General features: G+C 51.4%; 1 protein-coding gene across 1 annotated transcript in view; it reads right to left on the bottom strand.

The window, feature by feature from the left end:
* Positions 1–13938, bottom strand: part of CRTAC1 (cartilage acidic protein 1) — a 132744-nt gene extending 118806 nt beyond the window's left edge. Inside the window, exon 1 of the mRNA XM_033129768.1 lies at positions 13561–13938. Coding sequence (XP_032985659.1) covers positions 13561–13584 — 24 coding nt within the window. The 5' untranslated portion in view covers positions 13585–13938. The remainder of the gene's footprint in view (positions 1–13560) is intronic.
* Positions 13939–22361: the final 8423 nt, after the last annotated feature.

The following is a 22361-nucleotide window of genomic DNA, read 5'->3' as shown; positions in this document are numbered from 1 at the left end:
CTGAAGGTCACTGGACCTTCAAGGTATGACCTCTATTGTAGGCACGGCTAATGCGTTTCAACTTGAGAGCCAAATCCAGTTGATTGGCAGTGGCTTGAAAGAGTGCTGTGATCAGCTTGCAACGTTTGCAATGGGCATGAAAGAGAAAAGTGGCATCAGGTATGCCTTCGAGAGGCTAGTTAGTTCCTCCCAGGCACCAGACCTGCACTTTGGGTCACCGCCACCAGGGAGACAGGCCCTGTTAGGGTAATACAAGCAACCGGTAGAAATTTTTTAATGAAGGCCACGAGGGGCAAGAACCATGATCCGGCCTCTTGATTTTCATCTTTTCTGTGAAAAGTAGAACTTTTAATTAAAGCAGCCATATGAAAGAAGTCGCCGCTCCATGTTATCCATTTCCAGATAAATAACCTAAAGCAAGATTAAAAGAAATAACACTCCCATGGGTTGACCCCTATTTTGCTTGGTGACCTTGAGCAAACCACATTCTTGCTGGGTCCTAGCTTTCTTCTCCAAAAGGACGGTTTGGGAGTAGATCACTAAAGGTCCTTTCCAGCTCTAAAATTCTATAATGGATTAAAAGACGTTTTTTTTTTTTTTTTTTTTTTTTTTTTTTTTTAAACAGACCTTCATCAGTTTTTCTCCCCGGCTTCTTCTATGAACCTCAGACCGAGATGTGTGTTTCTCCTTTCTGAGCATATTAGACATATTTTGAACAAAAAGCTTTTCAGCACAGTTCTTCAGTAGTTCCCTCTCGAGGGCCAAGGCCAGAGAGAAACACACCACCATTAGTGTGGACCCTGAGATCACCTGCCATGGGCAGACCGGTGCATGGCCTCTCCCAGGGGAGCTGGGTGAGCGTGGGGCAGGGAGAACTGCACTTCACTTTTCATTCCTCTGCCATGGCAAAGGCGCCTGATGCCCCCACGGGCTGCCAAGTACTAGTGGACAGTTAGAGGGTAAGCTGTGGGCCTGTGTTGATGGTGGGTTGGAAAACAGTTGTGGTGAGGAAATTTAGGAAGAGGTCTGGTAAATATCCACCCTCTCCTGTCAGGGCTCAGATGAAGGAAATCTTTGAAATGCTCCTTGAACCCTGGCTGCTCGGAGTGGTCCCAGGACAGCAGCGGCAGCAGCAGCGAGGAGTTTGTTAAAATGCAGAATCTTGGGTCCCACCCCAGACCTAATAAATCAGAGTATGCATTTTAACAAGATTTCAGGTGATTCGAACGCAACTTGTCGTATATTTATTTAAGAACTGTTCTGTCCTTCAAGTAATGCTTTTCAAACTGTAATGTGCCTACGAAGCATCTGAGGACCTTGATGTCAAAATGCAGATTCTGAGTTGGTAGGTCTGGGATGGGGCCTGAGATTCTGCATTCTAACAAGCTGTCCAGTGATTCCTAGGCTGCTGGTCTGTAGACTTCACTTGTAGTAGAAAGCTCTAGACCAATGGTCTACACCCTAGCTTGCCCAACAGAATTACCCGGGGAGTTTTTAGAAATATGCTGCTGCCCAGGACCTTCGGCTAGTTTCTGATTTGGTTGGTCTGGGGTGGGGCTTGCATGCTATATATTTTTAGAAGCTCCCCAAGTGATGTGAATGGGTCCTTTGGGTGGAGAACCACTGCCCCAGACTCACAGTCCCCAGATGGGAGTGTAAGGTGCAATCTAATTTGAAGTGAAAAATGTTTCTGATACCAAAATTCATCACCAGCTTGTTGACGTATATGAAGAAAATCTATTTAGCTAGAGAATGTCAAAGGAGGAGGTGGAATATGGAGTTTGGGGGAACAAGCAGAGCAGGGTGGTACTGCCTGAAGCAGCAGGGCAGCAGGCACCCCGAATGACCTCACATTGTACGTGGAGCCTCCTGTCACACCCCTGTGAACACCTGAATCTTCTGGGAGGAGAACGTGGAGAAAAGTTAAAAATAAAATTAAAAAGTAGGCGGAACTGAAGTTTTTGTCTTCTTGAATGCTTGTGTGTGCATCGGGTACCTGCATTAGAGCCGTGCAAGTGGTGTGCACAGGTGGGAATGGCACTAAGTAGGAAGCAGGTAGAGTGAGTGCAATGGCAGGACAGCCGGGGGCAGAGCAGCCTGGAAGAGGCGTGGCTACACCTCACAGGCAGAGCTCGGGCAGAGTGGCAGTGCCTCAGTAAGGAGCTGAGGCTGCTGCTTCAGGGGAGGCCTGGGGAAGGGGCAAAGAGGGGTCTTACAAGGCGAGAGATGGTAGGACTTGTGTTTCAGGCCGTGAGAAAGAATTGCTTTGTAGTAATAATTTCTTATAAATGCTCTATAAGCAAACTTCTTGAACAGTCCTCAGCAGGATGAAGAGAGAAAAAACAAACAAACAAACAAACAAAAAAACCAAAACCCAAAGCCGGGAGTCAGGGACCTGGATGTAGACGTCAACCCCAAGGTCACTGGCTAGTTAATCACCATAAACCAGCCAGTGACCTTGGGCATGTTCCTTCATCGTTCTGATGTTCAGTGTCCTCACCTGTAACATGGGAATCATATGACATGTCAAGGTTTCAAGGGTTCAGTGAGCTAGTGAAGGCCGCCCAGGGGGCCAGGCAGGGCAGCTCTCCCTGCTCACTCCTTCTCCTCTCACAGACAGTGCTAAGGTTAGATAGTCTTTAGGCATCGGCTGTCGGTCACATGCAGCCAAACTCAGTTTTCTGTGGCCTCGGGACCTTCCTGAATTCTGAAAATTGGTAACCAAGCAACCTAGATCTCTGAAGTGGGGTCAGACAGCTTTGGGGAGAGACTTCCAGAGCGATTTTCAGGGCAAGCAGTTATTTAGCAATTATTGAAAGAGCCAAGGACACCACCTCAAGCTCTCACAAAAGCAAGAGCCCTGAAGGCTTCAGACATTGGGAATAAGCAGGGAGCACAGAGCCTTTCCAGACACTGTAGGAGGGCAGAGGCTCACGGGAGAGAGGCAGCGGTAGGAGCACCCTGCCCTGCAGAGGCCGGGCCACCAGATCTGCAGAGAGCCCCAAAGGAGTTCCACGGGAGAAGAGCTAAGAGAGGCTGCCGTGGCTCAGTCACTCACAGCGACAATTCCTGTGGGTCCCTGATGAACAGGGCATTGTGCTCGGTGGTACTGGGGTCACAGGGAGAAAGCGAATCCACATCTGCAGTACAGGGTGAGGGATGCTGTGGAGGAGGGAGCACAGACAGACCTAAGTTAGCTGAAGTGGGGGGTGCTGGGGAATGCCGCTGCAGAGGTAGGGGTGAGGCTGAACGTTAAAGGATGTTAAGAAACTAGCTGGACAGGAGAAGCAGGAGGAGGAAGAGCAGACAGAGAGCAGACTCCTCAAAGGTCTGGAGGACCCAGCTGTCACCCCGCTGTCCTTCTAGCTCTGCTTTAATTAAGGCCCCGATCCCTGGGTCATGAGTTAGGAGGAAGCATTCATTTTTTGCTCCTCAACTTTTCCATCCAGAGGAGCTTCCATGAGACTAGAACAGCGGTTCTCAATGGCATGTGTGGGGGGTGGGGGAGGGGGGTTGATCCTTTCACCCACCCTTACACAGATCTGTCAATGTCTGGAAACATTTTTGGTTGTCACAATTAGGGAAGTGGGGGTACTACTGGCATCTAATGGGTAGAGGCCAGAGATGCTGGCAAACATCCTGCAATGCACAGGATGGCCGCCCAACAAAGAATTATCCAAAAGGTCAGTAATGCTGAGATTGAGAAACCCTGGATTAGTGCAATATTCTGGCCTCCCTCTTTCCCTTACTACCTCCTCCTGAGGACTAGATCAGATCTGTCGGTGTGGAAGAACCGGGCATGGGGAGCCCTTTCTGGAGCTGTCCCTTTGCAGTCTGCCATGTGCTGAGCTTGACCAGGCAGGCTCAACCGCACCCGTGCCCACAGAGAGGGCTGCAGTGGGAGGTGCAGGAACAGCAGCAGCAGGCCCCATGGACCCCACTCCAGAGCCTGTAATGAGGGCGGCATTTTAATCTCCGTCTGCCAGAACCCGGCCTCTCTCTTCCCTTCTCCCTTCCCCTTTCTCCTTCTCCTTTGGTCCTGAACCTGAGTAGGGAAGTGGGATGGTATCCCTTGGGCCCCTTCAAACCTCAACACTGCCACTCAGGTTGAAAATCTGGTGTCATATTTGGCTCTTGCTTCTTCCTCATTCTTCACAACCACTGGATCAGATCACCAAGTCAATTCTGCTTCATGAATCTCTTTCAAAGCTGCCCCATCTTTCCGTCCCCAGGGCCAGGGATGTGCCCCTCTGTCCTTCAGCTGAGCAACAGCAATAGTTGCCGACTGCCCCCTCCTCTTCCTCTCATCTCCCCCCACTTTCACACGGCTATCAGAGCTCCCTTCTTAAATCTCAGAGCTGATCATGTCGCACTTCAGCCTAATTTACCGGACCGTGTACAAAAGGCAAACAAAGATTTTTTTTACTGCAATTTCATGTAACAAGTCCTAATGAGGAATGGGTAGTAATAACACTTAACCTACGGCCAACTATGTGCCAGGCACTACTCTAACCCTTCACATACATGATCTCATTTAATCCTCATAGTAACCTTGGGAAGTAGGTACTGCTATTGTCCCCATTTTATAGATGAGGAAACTAAGGAACAGAGAGGTTAAGTAACTTGCCCAAGATCACACAGCTAGTACATGGTAGAGCCGGATTTGTGCCTAAGCTGACTGGCTCCAGAATTGGTGTTCTCTGACTACACCAAACTTGTCTTAAACTGTGTGAGATGGGAAGACTGTGGAAGGAGAAAGCACTTCTATCAGGGACAGCTGGGGAAGGCCTAGGAGAAAGGCGGTGGTGAACTGGCCAGCGGGGCCAGCATGTGCAGTGGCCCAGCAGGCTTGTGTAGTGCGAAGAGGCTCAGCTTGGCTGGAGCATGCGACGGGGGCAGGACAACGGGGGGCAGCTGTGAATGTGGCTAAGGCGGCTGGAAAAGACTGTGGCGGCCTCGTGAGAGATGTGAGCCAGAAGAGCTAGAGAAGGACCTGGCAGAAATGGTGTGTTGGAAAGAACACTCGCAGCGGGGTGCAGAAGAGGCCATGGGAGGGCAGGACTGGAAACAGAAGCTGTGACCCATGTGGCAGAGAAAGCTGGAGGCTGGTCTGCAGTCATTCACTCATTCAGTAATATTCTTGTGCACCTATGCTATGCCGGCACTGGTCGGAACACTGGGAAACAGCTGAGAACAAGCCCTTGTCCCCGTGGAGTGTGCATGCTAACGCCTGTCACTGGCATTAGTCACGGCGTTTCTCCACCCCGTCCCCATCCTGGTGGTCTGCAGTGCCAGCCGGGAAGACAAACGCTACAGCTCGTGCACCCCTCCACCCCCGCCTTAGGGGCCACCACGTCCTATGCATCTTCCCCAGCACCGAGGAAATGTAAGGCTTCCTCCTCTTTCCCTCTACCTGGAGAGAGCTCAGACTCTGCCTGCAGCTGCTCTCAGACAGAGAGGAGACTTGGTCCTGCTCCAGAAAAGGCAGATGAAAACTCAAGGGACGCAGGCTAGGGGGCGCCACAGAGACCAGCAGTCTAATGAAATAGCGTTTCTAGAAGTGAGAGGACAAATGGAGTCTCCTAGCCTTATGCACAAGGCATAGCAGATCCTTAATAAGTATTATTAACGGCACAGACTTCCTGGTCTGTAAAAGGGGAAATGAAATGAGAGTGTTAAGGGCTGAGCACAGGGCCTGGCAAACAGAAAGTCCATCCACGGCAGGTAGCAGGAACAACAAGCACACTAGTGCTTCTGCTAATAAATGTTGAATGAACACGTCGCAGGAGGTGGAGTCCAGGCCTTTCCAGGACGAGCTGCCAAATGCTGAATGGAATGTGCAGGCCTGTGAGACTTTGAGGAATAGACTTGCTTCTGTTTCTAATTTGTCTAGGGACCTAGTGGAGTTCTTTGACTTCTTAAATACTACTTTCCAAATGTGGAACGCCTCAGTTTACTGTAATATACACATTCATTCTGCAAGCATTTTAGTAGATGCTTATGGGCCAAGTTGGAAATGATGACTAAGACATGGCTTCTGAAGTCAAAGAGCCTGCAGTCTACCAGGAGGGAGTCACGATACAGAGTAGTAACAGGTACAAAGTCCAGGCTCAGCCCCTAGGAGGGAGGCATGAACTGGCAAGGTAGATGGGAAGGGCAAGCAGGACAGGCTCTCTGGAGAAGGGGAACGGGGATTCCAATGGGAGCTGCATTCCAGGTGGTGGGGGCCTACGGATCAAAGGCATGGATGTGACACCGGGCACTGGTGCATGCCACAAAGGCAGTGGCTGCTGCTGGAATGCGGTGTCTGGGGTGGAAGTGGAGGGAGAGAGAAGGGAGCGTGCAGGAGGAGGTGGAGGCGGTCTTGTATGCAGGCAGCAGTGGGGCCCGTACCGCTTGCTTTGCCAAGGTAAGGAGGCTGGAGTCACACTGCGGGGAGGTTTGGAAGTTGGGCCAAGACATGCGTTTTAGAAAGGGCATTTTAGATGTGGGGCAGCAGTGGGCAGGACGGAGAGGCTGGCCGTGTTTCTGAAAAGTGAGTGACAGCATGACAGGGGATTTGGACATTCTGGGGCAGGGGTGGGGCATGGCACTGGGTGACCTCCAAAGTTCTTTTCCAGGCCTGTGAACCTATGGGTGGGTCCCCCCCTCATCCCCCATCATTTAAAATGCATTAGTGGACCTTGCTATTTACAAGTATCCTCCTGAGAATTTTTCTGTGTAGCCGTGATCCACTCCTTAGTCTGTCTTCAGTGGAAATCCAAATGATTCTCCTATCTATCTGCTTAGAGCTGGGGAGGCCTGGCGGGAAGGGGAAAGGGAGGGGCGTGAGCATCCAGAGCGTGGTGAAGGGGAAGAGAAACCAGCTCAAGGCTCAGAGCTGGCGTCCAGGTCATGGAGTGGGCCCTGCACAGGCTCCTCAAAGCCTGCTTGATCAGCGAGCCCTTGGCGGTTTCGAGCCCTGGTGCCAAGTGCCAGCCCGAAGGGAAGCTGGGCTCACTGACCCAGCCCCGTCTGGAGATCCACTTAAATAGCAAGAACTACCGCTGTCCCGGAGTGGCCACCTACATTCACGAACTCATCTGTTCCCCTACCGAGCACCCCCCCCCCGAGCCCTTCCACGTGCCAGGCATTGTGCTGGGCAATGAGTGCGAGATGAGAACAAGGGACCCCGCGCGTCCCCCTCACACTGCAAGGCAGCATTTCTCCTTCTGGGGATGCTTATTTCCCCACCTGCCAAAAGCCTCTTTGGATATACACAGCTTCTCAGATGGGAGGTGCATGATTACGGTTTCCAAGCAAAGAGCCTGTTCTTTGAGACCAGGGTGAAAGGGAACATGACATCACTTAGATGCGGAGACTGCTGGTGACGGAATGCGCCTTTCTGCTCCATTCCTGACTACTGAGCTCCTGAGGCCACAGGGCCTGGCCTGGACGCACAGAACATTCATGGAGCAACAGGGAGGAGATCTACGGACAACCCCCTCTCCTGAGCACAAACAGCGTCAGACCAGGGATGGGCCTTATGTGAAAAACCTCAAAGGCGGCTGCTCCCACCAATCCTACAAGCGTTCCTCTGCCTGGTTCTGATTCCCCTGCTTCTGAGCTGTGTCAGGATTTGGGTGTCACCATGGGTCCTTAAAGACAGACGTCAAAGGAGGGCAGGGCAGGGAGACCCACTCGAGCCCTCCCCTTGGGGCTTATCTCCAGGTAGGTGGAGGGTGCTGTCAGGAAGGGAAGTCCCTGCAGTCCCACTTCTGGGAAGCGGGACACCCTGAGCTCAGCAGTGATTCCGGTGCCCTTGTCACTGGACTTTTCAGGTGCAAACAAAGGTAAGAGCAACTGGAAACAACAGCAAGGGTCATCTTACACTCCTTGTACTCAAGAGCTTTCTGTGGCTAATTAAAGTAATACGACAAAATGTCACTTAGAAGAGATCTTTAAGAATATGCCTGTTAAATAAATAAGGTTTTATTCACTAATAACACACTTTCCCTTCCCTCCGTGAAGTTCCTTGCAGAACTTCTCTGTGCCAAGAAGGCTGAGCAGGAAAGGGTGGAAGAGAAGTCACCACCTCCCCTTCCCGGAGGGAGTGGGGACAAATCTAGTCGCTTGTCATTTGTGGAGCTATCAGTTTCTCCTCCGGATGTTGATCAGATTTCCTGGGCTGGAACCAACTTACAGGGCTAGGATACTGGAATTTTTCCAAGAAGCAAACGCTCTGCTTCTTACGAAGTCAACATGATTTCTTTCAAGGAAAATTTTTATCTTTTTTTTTTTTTTAAAGTGCCTAGGGTTTTTGAAGGGCAAATCTTTGGACATTTCTCTAAAGATAATGATTATGATATACTTATCGGTTGCTAAGAGCACTTCCCACCCCCACCCCACCCCCACCACACACACACACACACACAGAGGCATGAGGGTGGGGGACAGATACACCCAACATTCTACAATGAGTCAGTGGCAGAGCCAGAAATAGAACTTTCCAAACTCCCTAATTCTTAATAATAATATTAATAATAGTTTATTTATAATTGTTAAGTGGTTTCACAGCTCACATTTAATCTTCACAACAATTTTGGGGGGAGTTTAGGTAAGTCAATCTCAGGAGACAGAAGATCTGAGTTCCAGACCAGCTTTGCCACTTGCTTGCTGTGTGACCCTGGCTGGTGTCTTCACCTCTCTGGATCTCAGGGTCCTCAGCTGTGAAGTGGGAGAGTTGGATGCAAATATGTCTCAAATCTCTCAAACCTTTCACATGCTCTGATTCTGTGCTGTAATGCTCTTCCAGTCCAGGGTTTCCCAACCTTGGCACTGCTGGCATTTTAGGCCAAACAATTCTTTGTTTGGGGGGTGGGGGGTACTGTCCTGTGCACTGTAGGATGTTTGGCCTCATCCATGGCCTCTACCTACCACGTGCTAGTAGCACTCCCTACCCCACTTTTGACAACCAAAAAATGTCTCCAGAAATTACATGTCTGGGACACACTCCTCTCATCACTACCTAAGGACTTCAATAAGGTCAAGATCATGAGTGATTCAGTGGGAAAAGGTCTTCCTGTTCCCTCCTCTTCCCCAATGAACCCCTTCACACCTTTCTGCACACTTCTTAAACACAACCTCCCAGCCCTTTGCTGCTTCTCATTTCTTAAATGCCCTAAAGTGCTCCAGGGTGTGTTTGGTGTGACAATGAACCAATTGATTTCAAGCTTTCTCCTAAGGAGGGTTCACAGGTTTATGTCCCCTAAGTAACCAGCTAGGCTCCCCAGAAATCCCTCGCAGAGCCCCGGCTGGCCTGGAATCCTGTATCTGCAGCCTGCAGGAGGCTCGGTGAGCACGGATTTGTCAGCACTCTTAAATCACTGGGCTCCGAGGAAGGCTTCTCCCAGCACAAAGATCCTTCCTTAGGAATCAATAGCTCAGGGCCTTCCATCACATTCAGAATTATCCTGGGACCTGTAAAATTTCTCTTCCCCAAGCATGGCAGAACCCTAAAATGAAAGCCCCAAGGTGGGGGAGGGAAGAAGGCAAGGAGGGAGCCCTGCCAAGAAGGCTTTGTCCATCAGCCCAGATGTTGCTGTGAGCAGAGGCTAATGTGCAAACCTGGACACTTGGTCTCATTTGCTGGCAAAGGAAAGACACAGTGTAGTTCCCAGCAATAACGTCTTCTCCCAACCCAATACCTCTGTATATCTTACCAAGGGCAGAGGCATGTAAAAGACTGTCTTCCTTGATCTTCACTGTCCTACCCTCATCCCAGGGTTGCCAACTTCACCATGTTGCAGAGGAGGAAACTGAGGAATGCAGAGGTGAAGCGGTTTGTCCAAAGTCTCTAAGCCAATGAGCAGGGGTCCAGATTCTAAGCCCGTGTCCTTTCCAGGGAGAGTGAGGTGTCATTCATCTAGTAGGGCTCATGAAAGGGGCAACTTCTTGTTCTCTCAGTGTCTAATATCACTTCTCAAACTCTCTATCCTCTCCCCCATTCACACAGAAAGCCAGAGATCTTGTGCTAGAGCTACATTTTATGTAATATTATTCCTCTGGCCTTATCCAGAACCAGACCATGCTGGCACAAGTCTTCAGCTAGAACTGGGAGCGGATGTGGATTTCAAGCACAGCCTCTCAGAACCCCACTGTGAAGGAGGAACTGTTGCTCTCTGGTGGTCCCCATTATCCTACTGCCACCCTCCCCCCAAAGAAAAACACCCAACTTGTCTGTGAACCCGAAGGAGATGAGGAAACGGAAGCATCTTCCCTGGCAACAAGCATCCTCTGGGTGAGCCTTAGAGACGGAAGAGGATCCACCTCTCGGAATTCTGGTGTGGCAATACTGGTTCCTCCTGAGGGTCACCACCAAGTGTGCCGAGGCTCTGAGGGGAACTTCAAAAAGTGTGCAAAGGCGCAGGGTGGGAGAGGAAACAGAGGGGGCAGCCCACAGGCCATTCAGCAAACCGCCTTCCCAGGGCCCAGCTCAGATGTCGACAGCCAGCCTCACAGAATAGAAAAAGGGCAGTGGAAGTGGTAGTATCTTCTAGGTCACCCCAGAAGCCTGAACAAGAGGATTTTGCAAAAATAGAACATCCTAGCACTCTGACCTTGAGCGGGTAGCTAGCAGCAAGAGTGGGAGAATGGGCAAATAGTGGTTGGAAAATCTCTGCTTCACCCAGGATCGAAGTCCTGAAGGTCTCAGAGGCAGTACGGTGACTGCTAAACAGAGACCCCCACTCCAGCACACCTTAGCAGAAGAAAGGGAGGGCTCCAGTTCTGGGTTCCATGACGGCTGTGCAGGACTGAGCAGGACTGAGCAGGACTGATTCCTAAATGCGTGGACAGAAACCTGGAGATGCACTGCTTTTGCCTAAAAGACTGCTTGGAATAATGAGACAAGATAATGGAGGAAGGGAAAAGAATCATTAGGAATTCCTATTACCTGTATATGTACATTACAAGAACTTTATCTGCTCCTCACCTCCTCACTCTGAATAACAGATGCAAAGGAAATTTCCCCAGTTTACCTAGTTCTGATCCGTCAGCAATTACGAGTACCTACTGTGCAGGGAACACCCGTCCATCTCCATGGTAAAGAGGAAGCACGTCATGGAGTGGAAAGAGCTCTGAGGAGAGGACTAGGAATCCTAAGACCCAATCCTCTTTCTCCCACCAAATAGCTACATGACCTTGGGAAAGATACTTGCTTTTATTGGGTTTCAGTTTTGTCATCTGTAAATTAAGTATGCACGTGAGTTTGGGGGATGAGAGGAGGTTAGACTAGATGCTCATCAGTGTTCCTCTCTTCTAGCTCTAACGTTATTTGGCTTTATGAGTTCAAAGAACACACTAGCGTCAAGCACAAAGGAATGATCTCTAAGGGCAGGTGGGGATGAGGACTAGCTCTGTTTCCTTGGAATGTTGTACTTGCACCTGCCCCATTGCACCTGACATCACAGGACCACCTGAAGTCCAGAAAGCATGTGGCAGGAGGGTTTCAATCATAAAGGTGACGGTTGGGGGCCGTGGCCTGAGTTTGCTTAAAGCGTTAAGTTACTATGGCCAATGAAGGGCAAGAAGTAAGAAAGTCAGTGGTCTTGAGCTGGGTGCCTTTGGCGCCCCCTACTGGACACCAAGAAGCCTGCAGGACAGCTTCATTCGCATCAGCCGGCCGCAAGAACGACTGAGAACAGACTTGTCACAAGCTCTTTGAAAAGGACTGCCTTCCTATGTTTCTCTCCTTAGAATTTCATAGGTCATTGGTCCCCACATTCACAGGTACACTCCTGTGAAGCTATAGGACCTCTTAACCAGACATCAAGGTGCCAAGTAATAAACATCAGGGTTCAGAACACCAGGTGCAGCTCAGATGGAGAGAAGGGAAGAAAGAGCAACAAGGAGGTATTTCGCTGTACAAATTCCCAGTGGAGAGAAGGTCTTGGGAAATGCAGCAGAAAAATGTTGACTGCAGGCAGAGGGTGGAGCTGGGTCTTGGGGTCTGGGTTGCTAGCTCCCGTAAAAGATCTCCAGGCTGAAGCAGCTATCCTAGGAGTGCAAAACACCCAGCCATGTTTAGGGATGAGGTACAGGTGAAGGATACAGCCCCACCTGAGCAGCCTACCTTTGACCTTTTCCAGAGACCATTAGTATCAACCGGAAACAGGAATATTCTCATTGTGGTCCACTGTACCAGCACCAAGCCCCTGAACTCTTCGTTGCCTCTTAAATTGACTTTAGGGACCTGCTGCCAGAAGGATGTTTTTAATCAAGTCAGAGGGAGAGAAAATGCTTCCTCAAGGCCCATATTAGAACAACTGCCATGTCCCCACTTTCCCGTTTTGCATCTCCTCTTCCTCATGGCTGAGAGTGAGGTACAGTGTGACTCTCTGAATTTGCTCTAATTCAGTCTTGGGTGTCTCCAGCCCCAAGCCATCAGGGTCAAAAACTCTCCCATCAGTAGCATTTCTCTTCCCACGTGAGTTCTCTCCTAATTCAAGACAGCGTTACATAGTTGTCCCCTATTCCGGGAACCCTCTGCCCTTCTTTTCCACATGGTTTCACTTGGGAAGTCCTGCACTCATCCCAGAAGACGTCTCAAGTATGACTCAAGAATGTGTCCCGCTTGGAGAGCTGGAGCATCTCCTGGGGCGCAGAGAAGCCAGCCTAGGTGCACGCCCTACCACCAGCAACAGCAGTCTTTATCAGTCATTTCCAGAGGAAGGGTCTTACCCACCCCCCAAACCCAGGAGCATTTCCTCACCACTCTGGGATGCCCCCTCCAGCCTGGGATGACTTTGGATTCTTCAGTTGGTTTCTGCAGAACCCTGACTAACCAGGGCTCCCAACTACTGTACTGTGAAGAAGTGCACTGCATTGCTGGGGATGCCCCCAAGCCTGGCCTGCTGCTACATCAAAGCCTCCATGTGCCCCCACGGGGCAGAGGAAGACCTCTGGTTCTTCTGGAATGCCTGAAGCTGGCTTGCCTGAGACAAGCAGAAAGCGACGAGACCACACCTCGGTCCAGCAAAGGCAGCTGGCAGCTATGCCGCGCACCGGGCTGGCTCCTGGAGCTCTCTGCCACCCAGCGCTGTGCCGGGGAGCTTGGCTCCTCCAGGAAGCAACGCCAGCCGCCCAGGACTCTCCCCCATCCTGGAAGCAGCTTCCAGTAGCTTCCCCGGCCCGTTGCTGAGTCTGCCTGGCTGGCTGGGTGACTCCCCAATATCCCCAGCACAACCCTCCTCACCTACTCCGCTCCCTCCCTGCCCCGGTGCCCCCTCCCCAAACAGCTGACCTCTAACACCTTCCCTGCCAGCTGGGAGGTCTGTTGCTTCACACCTCCTCTCTGCCACCGCCGGCCCCGCTCCCGCCTAGACCCCTGGCTCCGCGCGCCAGTCGAGTCCTGAGCCTCTTGGCAAGTTGGAAGTAAAGCCGCCGCCGCTTTGGCGGTCTCTGTCTTCCCTGGTTCCAGAGCGGCAATCCTGCCACCCCTGCGGGAGGATCAGGAGGGGAGCCTAGGGAGGGAGAAACTTTCTCCGCCTGAGAAGGTGGGGGCACCGAGCGGGTACTCACTCCGGGGTCCGCGCTGGGAGCCATCCTCCTGCTCTCTCCGCCCCACCGCTTGGGGGCGTCGGAGCGCGGGCGCTCGCTGCTGCCTCAGCCGCCGCCGCCTTCCAGCTCCCAGCCCTGGTCCCGGGCTGGCCTCGAGCCTCCCGCCCCGACGCCGCTCGCCCGCTTTATACAACTCCACTCGAGCGCGCGCGGGCTTATGTAAAGGCTGGCGGAGCCCCGCAGCCAATGGCGCGGCGGCTGGAGCTCGGGGCCCGGGGGTGGTGGGCGCCCGCGCGGCCAATCGCGGCCCGGGTAGCCCGGGGAACCGGGTGGGGGTAGGGCGCACCTCCCCGCTCTGATTTAGGAGCCAGGATTGCGGTGGCAGCAGCCAGCAGCCAGACTGGCCCGGCGCAGCGCGGCGGGCGCTGGGGTGGGCGGCGGCGAGGTCGGGCGTCCCCTGCGCCCCGCCGCTCCGGCGCGTAACCTTCAGGAGGCAGCGGGGCCTGGCGAGGGGGGCTAGGGCTCCCAGCTTTGCGCTGGGGTCCTGGGCCGATGGGAAGCAGGGGTCCCTCGGGAGGAAGCGCCGGGAAGGAAGGCAAGGGGGAGGGGAAGGGAGGACGGCGAGCTCCTGGGCCTCACGGCCACCCCTGCGCTCAGGGCCAAGGGTGACGGCGGGAGCAGCGGCGCTGCCTTCCCGTTTCCCCCAGAGACCGATCTGGCGTCGCCTGGCCAGGCCGGAGCGGCCGCGCGAGCCGCGCAGGTGGCGAGATTCGCGCTGCGGAGCGAGCGCCGAGCTGATCTTTATCCGGCCTGGGAACGTGTCCGAGCGCCTCCCGGGGACTGCTCAGTATGGAGAGCGAAGCTTCGCGACGGGCCCCATAGGGCGGGGAGCCAGCGAGCACAGCTCGGAGATCAGGCGCGGTGGCGAAAGCGGCCGCCGGCAGCGTCTCCTCCCCCAGCCTCCAGCCTGCCCGCCGGCAGTGCCCCCACTCAACCCCGCCTGCCCCCGCCCAGCCGCGCGGTGGCGGAGCCAGGCCCACCCGCTCTGGTCCCATGCGTCCTTCCAGCCTCCCTCACCGCTTTGTTCACAGGTACTGCTTCCGCCTCCTCGACCCCCAGCCCACTGCGGCGGGTTGGATGGCCTCTGCCTCTCAGGACCAGGAACCGCGGGGGCTAAGCTTGGGAAGAGCGCGCTTGGTCAGCAGTGCCCCAAAATACCCGTGTGCCGGGCAGGAAACGAGCCTAGATCAATAACACCCTTTAAATCTCATTTTGCACCTAGAATAGAGCCTGGCACATAGTAGGTGCTCAGTAAGGCCTTACCGAATGAACTTTAAGCTTCCATAAGTAAGATCTTTGGGTTTCTGAAACGGGGCTTTGGATGAGAAAGACCTGGGAATATGCCATCAGAGAGGGAGGGAGCTAAGATTGTTTTCCCATCTATTGATGCCTTTGTGACCACCACACCGGTGGTTGGGCACTTCACTCTTAAAATGACTCCAATGTATTTTTTGATGGAGGGCCCCCAGACCTGGTTATCCCCAAATTTTAAGCAGCATTCCCAGGGCTTACGTTGGGCCCTGTTTTTTTAGGTGTGTGATTGTCCTCTGGAAAGAAGTAGCTAAGCATAGCAATTCTAACTTTTTTGGTCCCCGGATCTAGCTCAGATTCTTAACCTTTTCAGGGTTGTGGACCCTTTTGAAAACCTGGGGAAAACTGTTGAATTCTTTTTCTAGAAAAATACACACACACACACACACCACTTGAGTATAATTTCAGGATCAATTAGAGTCTCCCCGGGGGCTCTGTCCGATGTCAACCTGTTTTTCTAGGAAACTAGGGTGGTAGTTTATAATCTCCCTCCTTTTGGGGATCACGGAACCCTTTTGAGCCTTTCAAGAATCTGATTAATGTTATGAATCTGCTTCTCAGGAAAAATGCTCAATCACATACATACATGTTGACATGCAATTTTAGGGGGTTCATGGATTCTTAAAACTTAATCTAGGACCCCGGATTAAGACCCTTCACCTATAGCAAACAGCCGGCACCCCAAGGGCACACCTGATTCCCCAACACTCTCCATAAGGAGTCCAGCCGGCTCTGTACCTACTGCATCGTGCCACCCGCCTGTCTGAGGGCATCTGAGTCATGTGGTGAAGGCCCTGGCACCTGAGAGACTGTCTCCAAACTTGCCTCCACGTCTTGGTCCCCGCAACCCTCTTAATGTGGAAATAAGTTGCAGGTTGTCATGTTCTGTCTGATCTATGAGTGTTTCTCACTCAGAAACTCCCAACTCGGAGACATCAAGTGACTGGTAATTAACCAGTTTCCCTCAGTCCCAAGCAACAGAGCACACCTTTCTTGGTTTTTGTTCTCACCTCTCTCTGCAGGCGAAGCTGTGAGCAGCAGCCCCAGCTGTGGAGCCTCACGTCACCTAAACCTGACAGATTTAGTAACCAGTGCAGTAATGAACAGCATTAGCCATCCAGATGTGAATAGGCTCTCTGCACCAATGATCTCACACGTTCCTGTTCCTGCAGCTAACCAAGTAAGGGTGCAGTACACCAGACGTGCTGGGGAAGGACAGAGCAATGTAGGAAATGACGGAGAACATTCTCTCCAGGAAGTTCTCTAGGAAATGCAGTCCGGTTTCTGCACTTGAACTTGCAAGGGTTGAGCCAGCGGGCCAGGCCATCCTGGTCCTATAATTTCTAATTCTGCTAATGTCTTCCACGTCCATGCACTAGCTCATGTCCACTCAGAACTCCAGCCCTCCCCGGCCTATCTCATGGTAGACATCTTACCCTCACAACTGCACAGACACACCCTACTTGCACACTTTATGGACTGAATTGTGCCCCCCCCACCCCCACATCACCACGAAACATGTTGAAGCCTTGAACCCAGCGTGCAACTGGGCACATAGTGAACACACAGTGTTTGCTGGTTCATTTATTCCAATTAAACAGTTACTCTTCAAAAAAAATTCTCGAAAGGTTATGTATGTAACACTTCATTTTCTAAAAGCTCAAGACATTTTGTGTGTCTCACATTTTGTGTGTCTCACAGATTGTTTTCCCATCTATTGATACCTTTGTGACAATCCTGAAAGCCTGTTGGAGCAGGGGCCCTCGGGAACTAGCTCTCTTTTGTAGGTCAGGCTCAGAGGGGCTCCACACATTGCTCACAGTTACACGTAGTCACCCCTTCTTTCTCCAAATCAGCAGCTTTGCTGTCTTTGGTTTCCTTGTGGTCCTCCTGATCCACTCGGCTGTCTTCTCATTCTCCAGATGGTGAGAAAAGGCCAGGGAATCTCAGATCTTAGAGATGCTTCTGTTCCAATAGATCTGTTGCAAAAGAACAGAAAGGTTGGTACAGTTCCTCAAGCCCTGGAGTTGTGGAATCCAGAAGGTATCATACATTCTGAAACATCCTCTGTGAGGCCTTGGGTAGCGTCTTGTAATCAGCCACATTACTATTTCTGCAGTGAGATATATGACTGTTCACACCAAGTGGGTGTGAGGATAAAGTAGCCTGACATCAATGTAGGTTTGATTTTGTCACCAGATGAGTTTCGGCACTAAACTTGCAAAACAAACAAACAAACAAACAAAAAACACCAAAATCCACCTAAATGTTCAGAGATTTGGAAATTTTTGCAATTGCAGATAAGGGATTGTGGAACGGTATTTTAGGCTTGGTTGTCCCAGAAGAAATGGATGTTATGTGAGGTGTGGAAAAGCAGCTATAGTAACTAATGAGAAGCCATAAACAGTGAAAGAAGTGACGAGGTTAAGAGAGTATGAGGAAATCGCCTTTTCTCAAACCAAGTTGTATTGGGTGGTTGTCCCTTGTTCCTAAGGAGCACATATTCATCAGATAACTGGTAAGTTTCAGGTGTACTTGTGTTAAGAGTGGCTTGTACGTGTCAGATGTGTGGAATGGACTTTTGAGGGGAGGCAAGTAGGAGTGACAATGACAGAAGCTCTTGTGAAGAAGACACAAATATGGTGGACTTTCATTTGGTCCAAGAGAGCTCAGAAAAGCTTGAACTGGGAGCACATGCTACAGGCAAACTTCTCCAGGTAGTGAGAGGGCAGACCTGGGAAAGGGAGACTAGATACAGGAGGACGTTATAGGATCCCAGACAGGTCTGGTTAGAAGGTCAGCACCGCTCAGGGCTGGGGAGCCTGGGGGCAGTGATGTAGGTAGATGTCTGCTCACTGTGTTACTCTGTACCCAGATGGCCTGGGGGCTTTGAGGTTTTCCCATACTGTAGTGGGGTGGCTTCGCAGTCTGAAGGGCTGGCTGAGAGATGGATGCAGGGAGGAGGACAGTAAAAGAGAAAGTGATGGTGGACCCCTGACTGTACAGCTCTCTGTGCCTGCTTAAAATGCTCAGCCAGTAATAACCTCACTGGAGCCCAAGATCAACAGCAGGGAACTTCCATCTTGACTCTTAAGGCTAGTCTTCCTGTTTTGCTTTGTTCCCGAGTCCTAGTACCTGCACTTACTGTCTCCTGACAGAGCTCTGTCGGGTACCTCCAGCTCCCATAACTGAGTGTCTGTATCATTCTCCCATCCTGGTCCCCTGCCCCATGACCCAGGTGCTCAGGGACTAGTATCCTGGGGTCCAGGTATCGTACTTACTTCCCTGTAGCTGAGTCTTTACTCAGCCACACGTGTGGCCTCCTGCCTCATGTTCCTAACACCAACTGCCTTCTTGAGCCTCTGCCACCTGCCACGTGCCAGCTTCCTTTGACATGCCCCCAATCCGGCCTCACTTCCTCTCACTGCCAGCTGCCAGGACCTCCCCAAATCCTGGCCCTGCCTTGGTGGGTAGGTCTTGGTGGATAGGCATATCCAGCTGCCAGTCCAGCCAGGTTTCTGACAGACATGAGCTCACGGTCATGGTTTCAAGAATAAGAAGAGAAAAAACCCTTCAGCAGGTGGGGAGTGATAGCAGGCCTTTGCTAGCAGGAAATTCCAGGGAGCTCCTGGGCTAGGGGTGCCCTGGCCAGTTTCATCCCAAGGGAAGAGAAAGGAATGGGTGAAAAGTGAACAGGAAGAAGTAAATACAAGGAGGGGAAGAATCAGGAGGAGAGAGAAAGGAAAGGGAGGATGTTAGGAGAAGAAGCAAAGGGTGAGGAGAGCATGTTTCCAGTCTGAGTGGAATGTCTGAAGAGTGAAGCATTGACATAATAGAAGATGGAAAGGATAATTGAGCCAGGGTGTGTGTGTATGGGGGGTGGAGGGGAGACAGACAGACAGACAGACATAGGGAAAAAAAGAGAGGAAGGAGTGAGGAGATAGACTATTCGGAGAGTAGGTAAGATGCAAGCGGAGGAGTAATAAGAACAAGTGGGCAAGAATTGATGGCATCTGGTGAAAGGGTTCCATGTTTGAAATTTGCAAGGGACATTATTACTCCATCCTGGTTTCATTAACCAGGGTTTATTGAGCACTCCGCCTTCCCCCACCTCCTATCTCTGCACCTCTTGGTTCTTCCATGATTTGTCCTAAAACTCCACCCTCATCTCGACACCAAATTCCATTAAAGATAGAATGGATTTCTCACAGGTTCCGCTTCAGACGCAAGGATAAAATGAAAATAAGAAAACAAATTTCAGGGCTCGTCTAAGGAACATGTGAGGTAATGTATGCACAGCACTTAGCAGAGTGCCTGGTACACAGTGAGTAGTCCATGAAGGATCAGCATTGTCAGTTTTCTCTCTCCTCCAATCTCTGTGCCCAACCTGGCACCTCCACCTGCCTGTCCTTCCTTTGAAATGCCACTCACTTTGATCTCTTTCTCTTCACTCTCAGACCTCGCGGCTGTGTTCCTACAACCGCAGATCTGTACGTGCCCCTGCCTACATATTCTCCCCATCCCAAGCTGTAGGAACCCTTTCATTTAGGTAGCACTTAACAGAATTTAAAAACTCATCAATGAAGGCTCAGAGTGGTGGAGTGGCTTGCCCAATGTGGCACAGCTAATGAAAGGCAGAGCCGGGATGCAATTGAAGTTCCTTGGGCATTGTCTGCTGTCCACGGAGTCCAGTAAGTAATTGCTTCCTTTGTAGTGATATTCTGGAGGATAGAGACCTCTAGCTGTATATTTCCCATAAACATCTTTAGATCTGGCCCACAAGAGGCCCTCAACCAGTGTCAGTTGATTCGCTTCTTCCAGGCACTCGAAGAAGCCCACAGAGTCACCCTTAGCTCAGCCCCGTCTCTGTGGTGGAAGGATCAGCCTGCCTCTGAGGCAGGACCCAGCCCCGCCCCAGGGCCGTGCACACGGTAGAGGAAGGTGACAAAGCTAAGCCAACATTCCACATGCTGGTGAGCAGGGAGAAAATCAGGAGGAATTATGGTTGTTTAAGTGTAGCACAAACTAGTAGAAAATAAAAGCAACTCCATGCTCATAGCAACAGAAAGGAATTGAGATTTCATGAAAAGAAGGCTTTCTTCTCTGTGAGAGTTGCGAGATGTTAGAACGAGATTCCCGCAGAGGTTGTGGAAACTGCTCCCCTGGAGGTCTTTAAGAGCTGGAGCACAATTCGCTTTTCAGCAAGAGGTGGATGGAATGGCGGCAAGTGCAGAGCTGGGCGTGGGTCGCAGGAGGAGGGTTTAGGATACCTTGGGAGGCCGGCAAGAGCTCAAAGTCAGGACCAAGGGTTAGGGCAGGGAGGGGAGGGCAGCCCCAGGGAGGCAGGGGGTCAGAGGGTCTGGTGGCAGTGAGAACAGAGGTAACAGGTGGTTGAGTTCTGAGTGGAGAGCCCCACAGGCTGTTTGCTGTCTGATCTGTTCAATTACTGCCTGCTGGCTAGGGCTGGTGAGCCCTGCAGCTGGAGTGAAGGGGCTCATTCTGGACCCTCGGGGTCAAAGGGACCCAACTGGCCAAAGCCAAGAGTTCTAAGGAAAGCAGGGCGTAGAGGTTGTCCCACCAACATATGAAACACAAATAACTAAACCTGAAGAGCGCTCTTTCACCGAGCCTCCTAGACAGGTATGTTTGGGGAGGATTCCAGGACCGCCAACGACCCCACATAAAAGTGCTATACTTTCCTGAAGTTTGCATTCTTACTAGAAGATGTACTAGGGGCAGGGGGCAAGAGGAGGAGTGGGAGGTAATGTAATGGGTAAGAAATTGAAACTACGCTTTTCATTTCAGTAAATCTGGCCATATCATGGGGCCGAATGCAAAATAGTGCACACATATTTTACACAAAGTATGAGCCCTGAAAAAAACCTTTCGGGCTTCCTGTTGGATGAGATCCTGAGGCCCTTGGGGTGAGGGTGTGTGATGACCCTTTCTTCTGCTCTTAGAGTACTTGGGTAGAAATGTTGCACCAGGGCTGCTTTAACATTTACAAAGCATTGCTTCGTGCACTATCTCATCAGTTCTTAAACGTGTTATTCAACAAGCGTTTAAGCACTTTTTGTGGGCCATGCACTATATCCCTGATGGCAAAGAAGTGGGTATTTATATTTTCCCTGTGGTGGAGTTGAGGGAACAGGCCCAGCAAGATGGAGTGATCCCCCCCCCCCCGGCCCCCGCAGCAAAATTCTCCTGTGGCAGAACAGGGTTAGGTACTCACTGGAGCTCTTTTTCAGCATGGTGGGCCTATTCCACTGTGCCCGCAGCCCTTCCCCACGACTCCGTTTCTCCCCCACACCCGTTCACTTCCATTAAGCAAGTACACAGCCATCACTGCCCTGTGTCCCTCCTAAAGGCCTTCCAGGCAGGAGAGACAGGTCTGGGGCAAATGGGAAGCTCAGGAAATTTAGTCAGTGCCTGTGCCGTTTCCCCGGCCTGTGATTATGACGTGCTCTTCACACATTTACAGGTAAGGACAATAGCATTGAGTCACTACCCTCCCCAGGTCACAGGCAGAGCATCTAATTCCCACGTTGGGCTGGTGTGTTCTGGCTCAGTGCACAGCCCAGGGGTGTCTGGGATGCGATCAATTCACAGCACGGCCCAGGATAGATGGGTCACCAGCAAGCATTTATTCAGGGCTTGTTAGGTGTGGTCTGTGTTAAGCCAGTGGGGGAACAGAGATGAATAAGATCTTCTCTGCCTTCAAGGAGCTTACAATACAGCAGGGAATCGATGCCCAACTCATCAGAAAGAAGGAGGGAAGAGGAATGCGCTAGGGAAACATGGCCGGCAGGTAATGTCGCTCTTGAATCTTGTAACCTCTGCCTGGAAGGCCTTTAGGAGGGGCACAGGGCAGTGATGGCTGTGTACTTGCTTAATGGAAGTGAACGGGTGTGGGGGAGAAACGGAGTCGTGGGGAAGGGCTGCAGGCATAGTGGAATAGGCCCACCATGCTGAAAAAGAGCTCCCGTGAGTACCTAACCCTGTTCTGCCACGTGAGAATTTTGCTGCGGGGGCCGGGGGGGTGGATCACTCCATCTTGCTGGGCCTGTTCCCTCAACTCCACCACAGGGAAAATATAAATACCCACTTCTTTGCCATCAGGGATATAGTGCATGGCCCACAAAAAGTGCTTAAACGCTTGTTGAATAACACGTTTAAGAACTGATGAGATAGTGCACGAAGCAATGCTTTGTAAATATTAAAGCAGCCCTGGTGCAACATTTCTACCCAAGTACTCTAAGAGCAGAAGAAAGGGTCATCACACACCCTCACCCCAAGGGCCTCAGGATCTCATCCAACAGGAAGCCAGAAAGGTTTTTTTCAAGGCTCATACTTTGTGTAAAATATGTGTGCACTATTTTGCGTTCGGCCCCCATGATATGGCCAGATTTATTGAAATGAAAAGTGTAGTTTCAATTTCTTACCCATTACAT

The sequence above is a fragment of the Rhinolophus ferrumequinum genome, chromosome 16 (assembly GCF_004115265.2).
Source record: "Rhinolophus ferrumequinum isolate MPI-CBG mRhiFer1 chromosome 16, mRhiFer1_v1.p, whole genome shotgun sequence".
Lineage (NCBI taxonomy): Eukaryota > Metazoa > Chordata > Mammalia > Chiroptera > Rhinolophidae > Rhinolophus > Rhinolophus ferrumequinum.
Note: the sequence above shows the minus strand (reverse complement) of the source record. Positions and strands in the feature narration are given on the sequence as shown.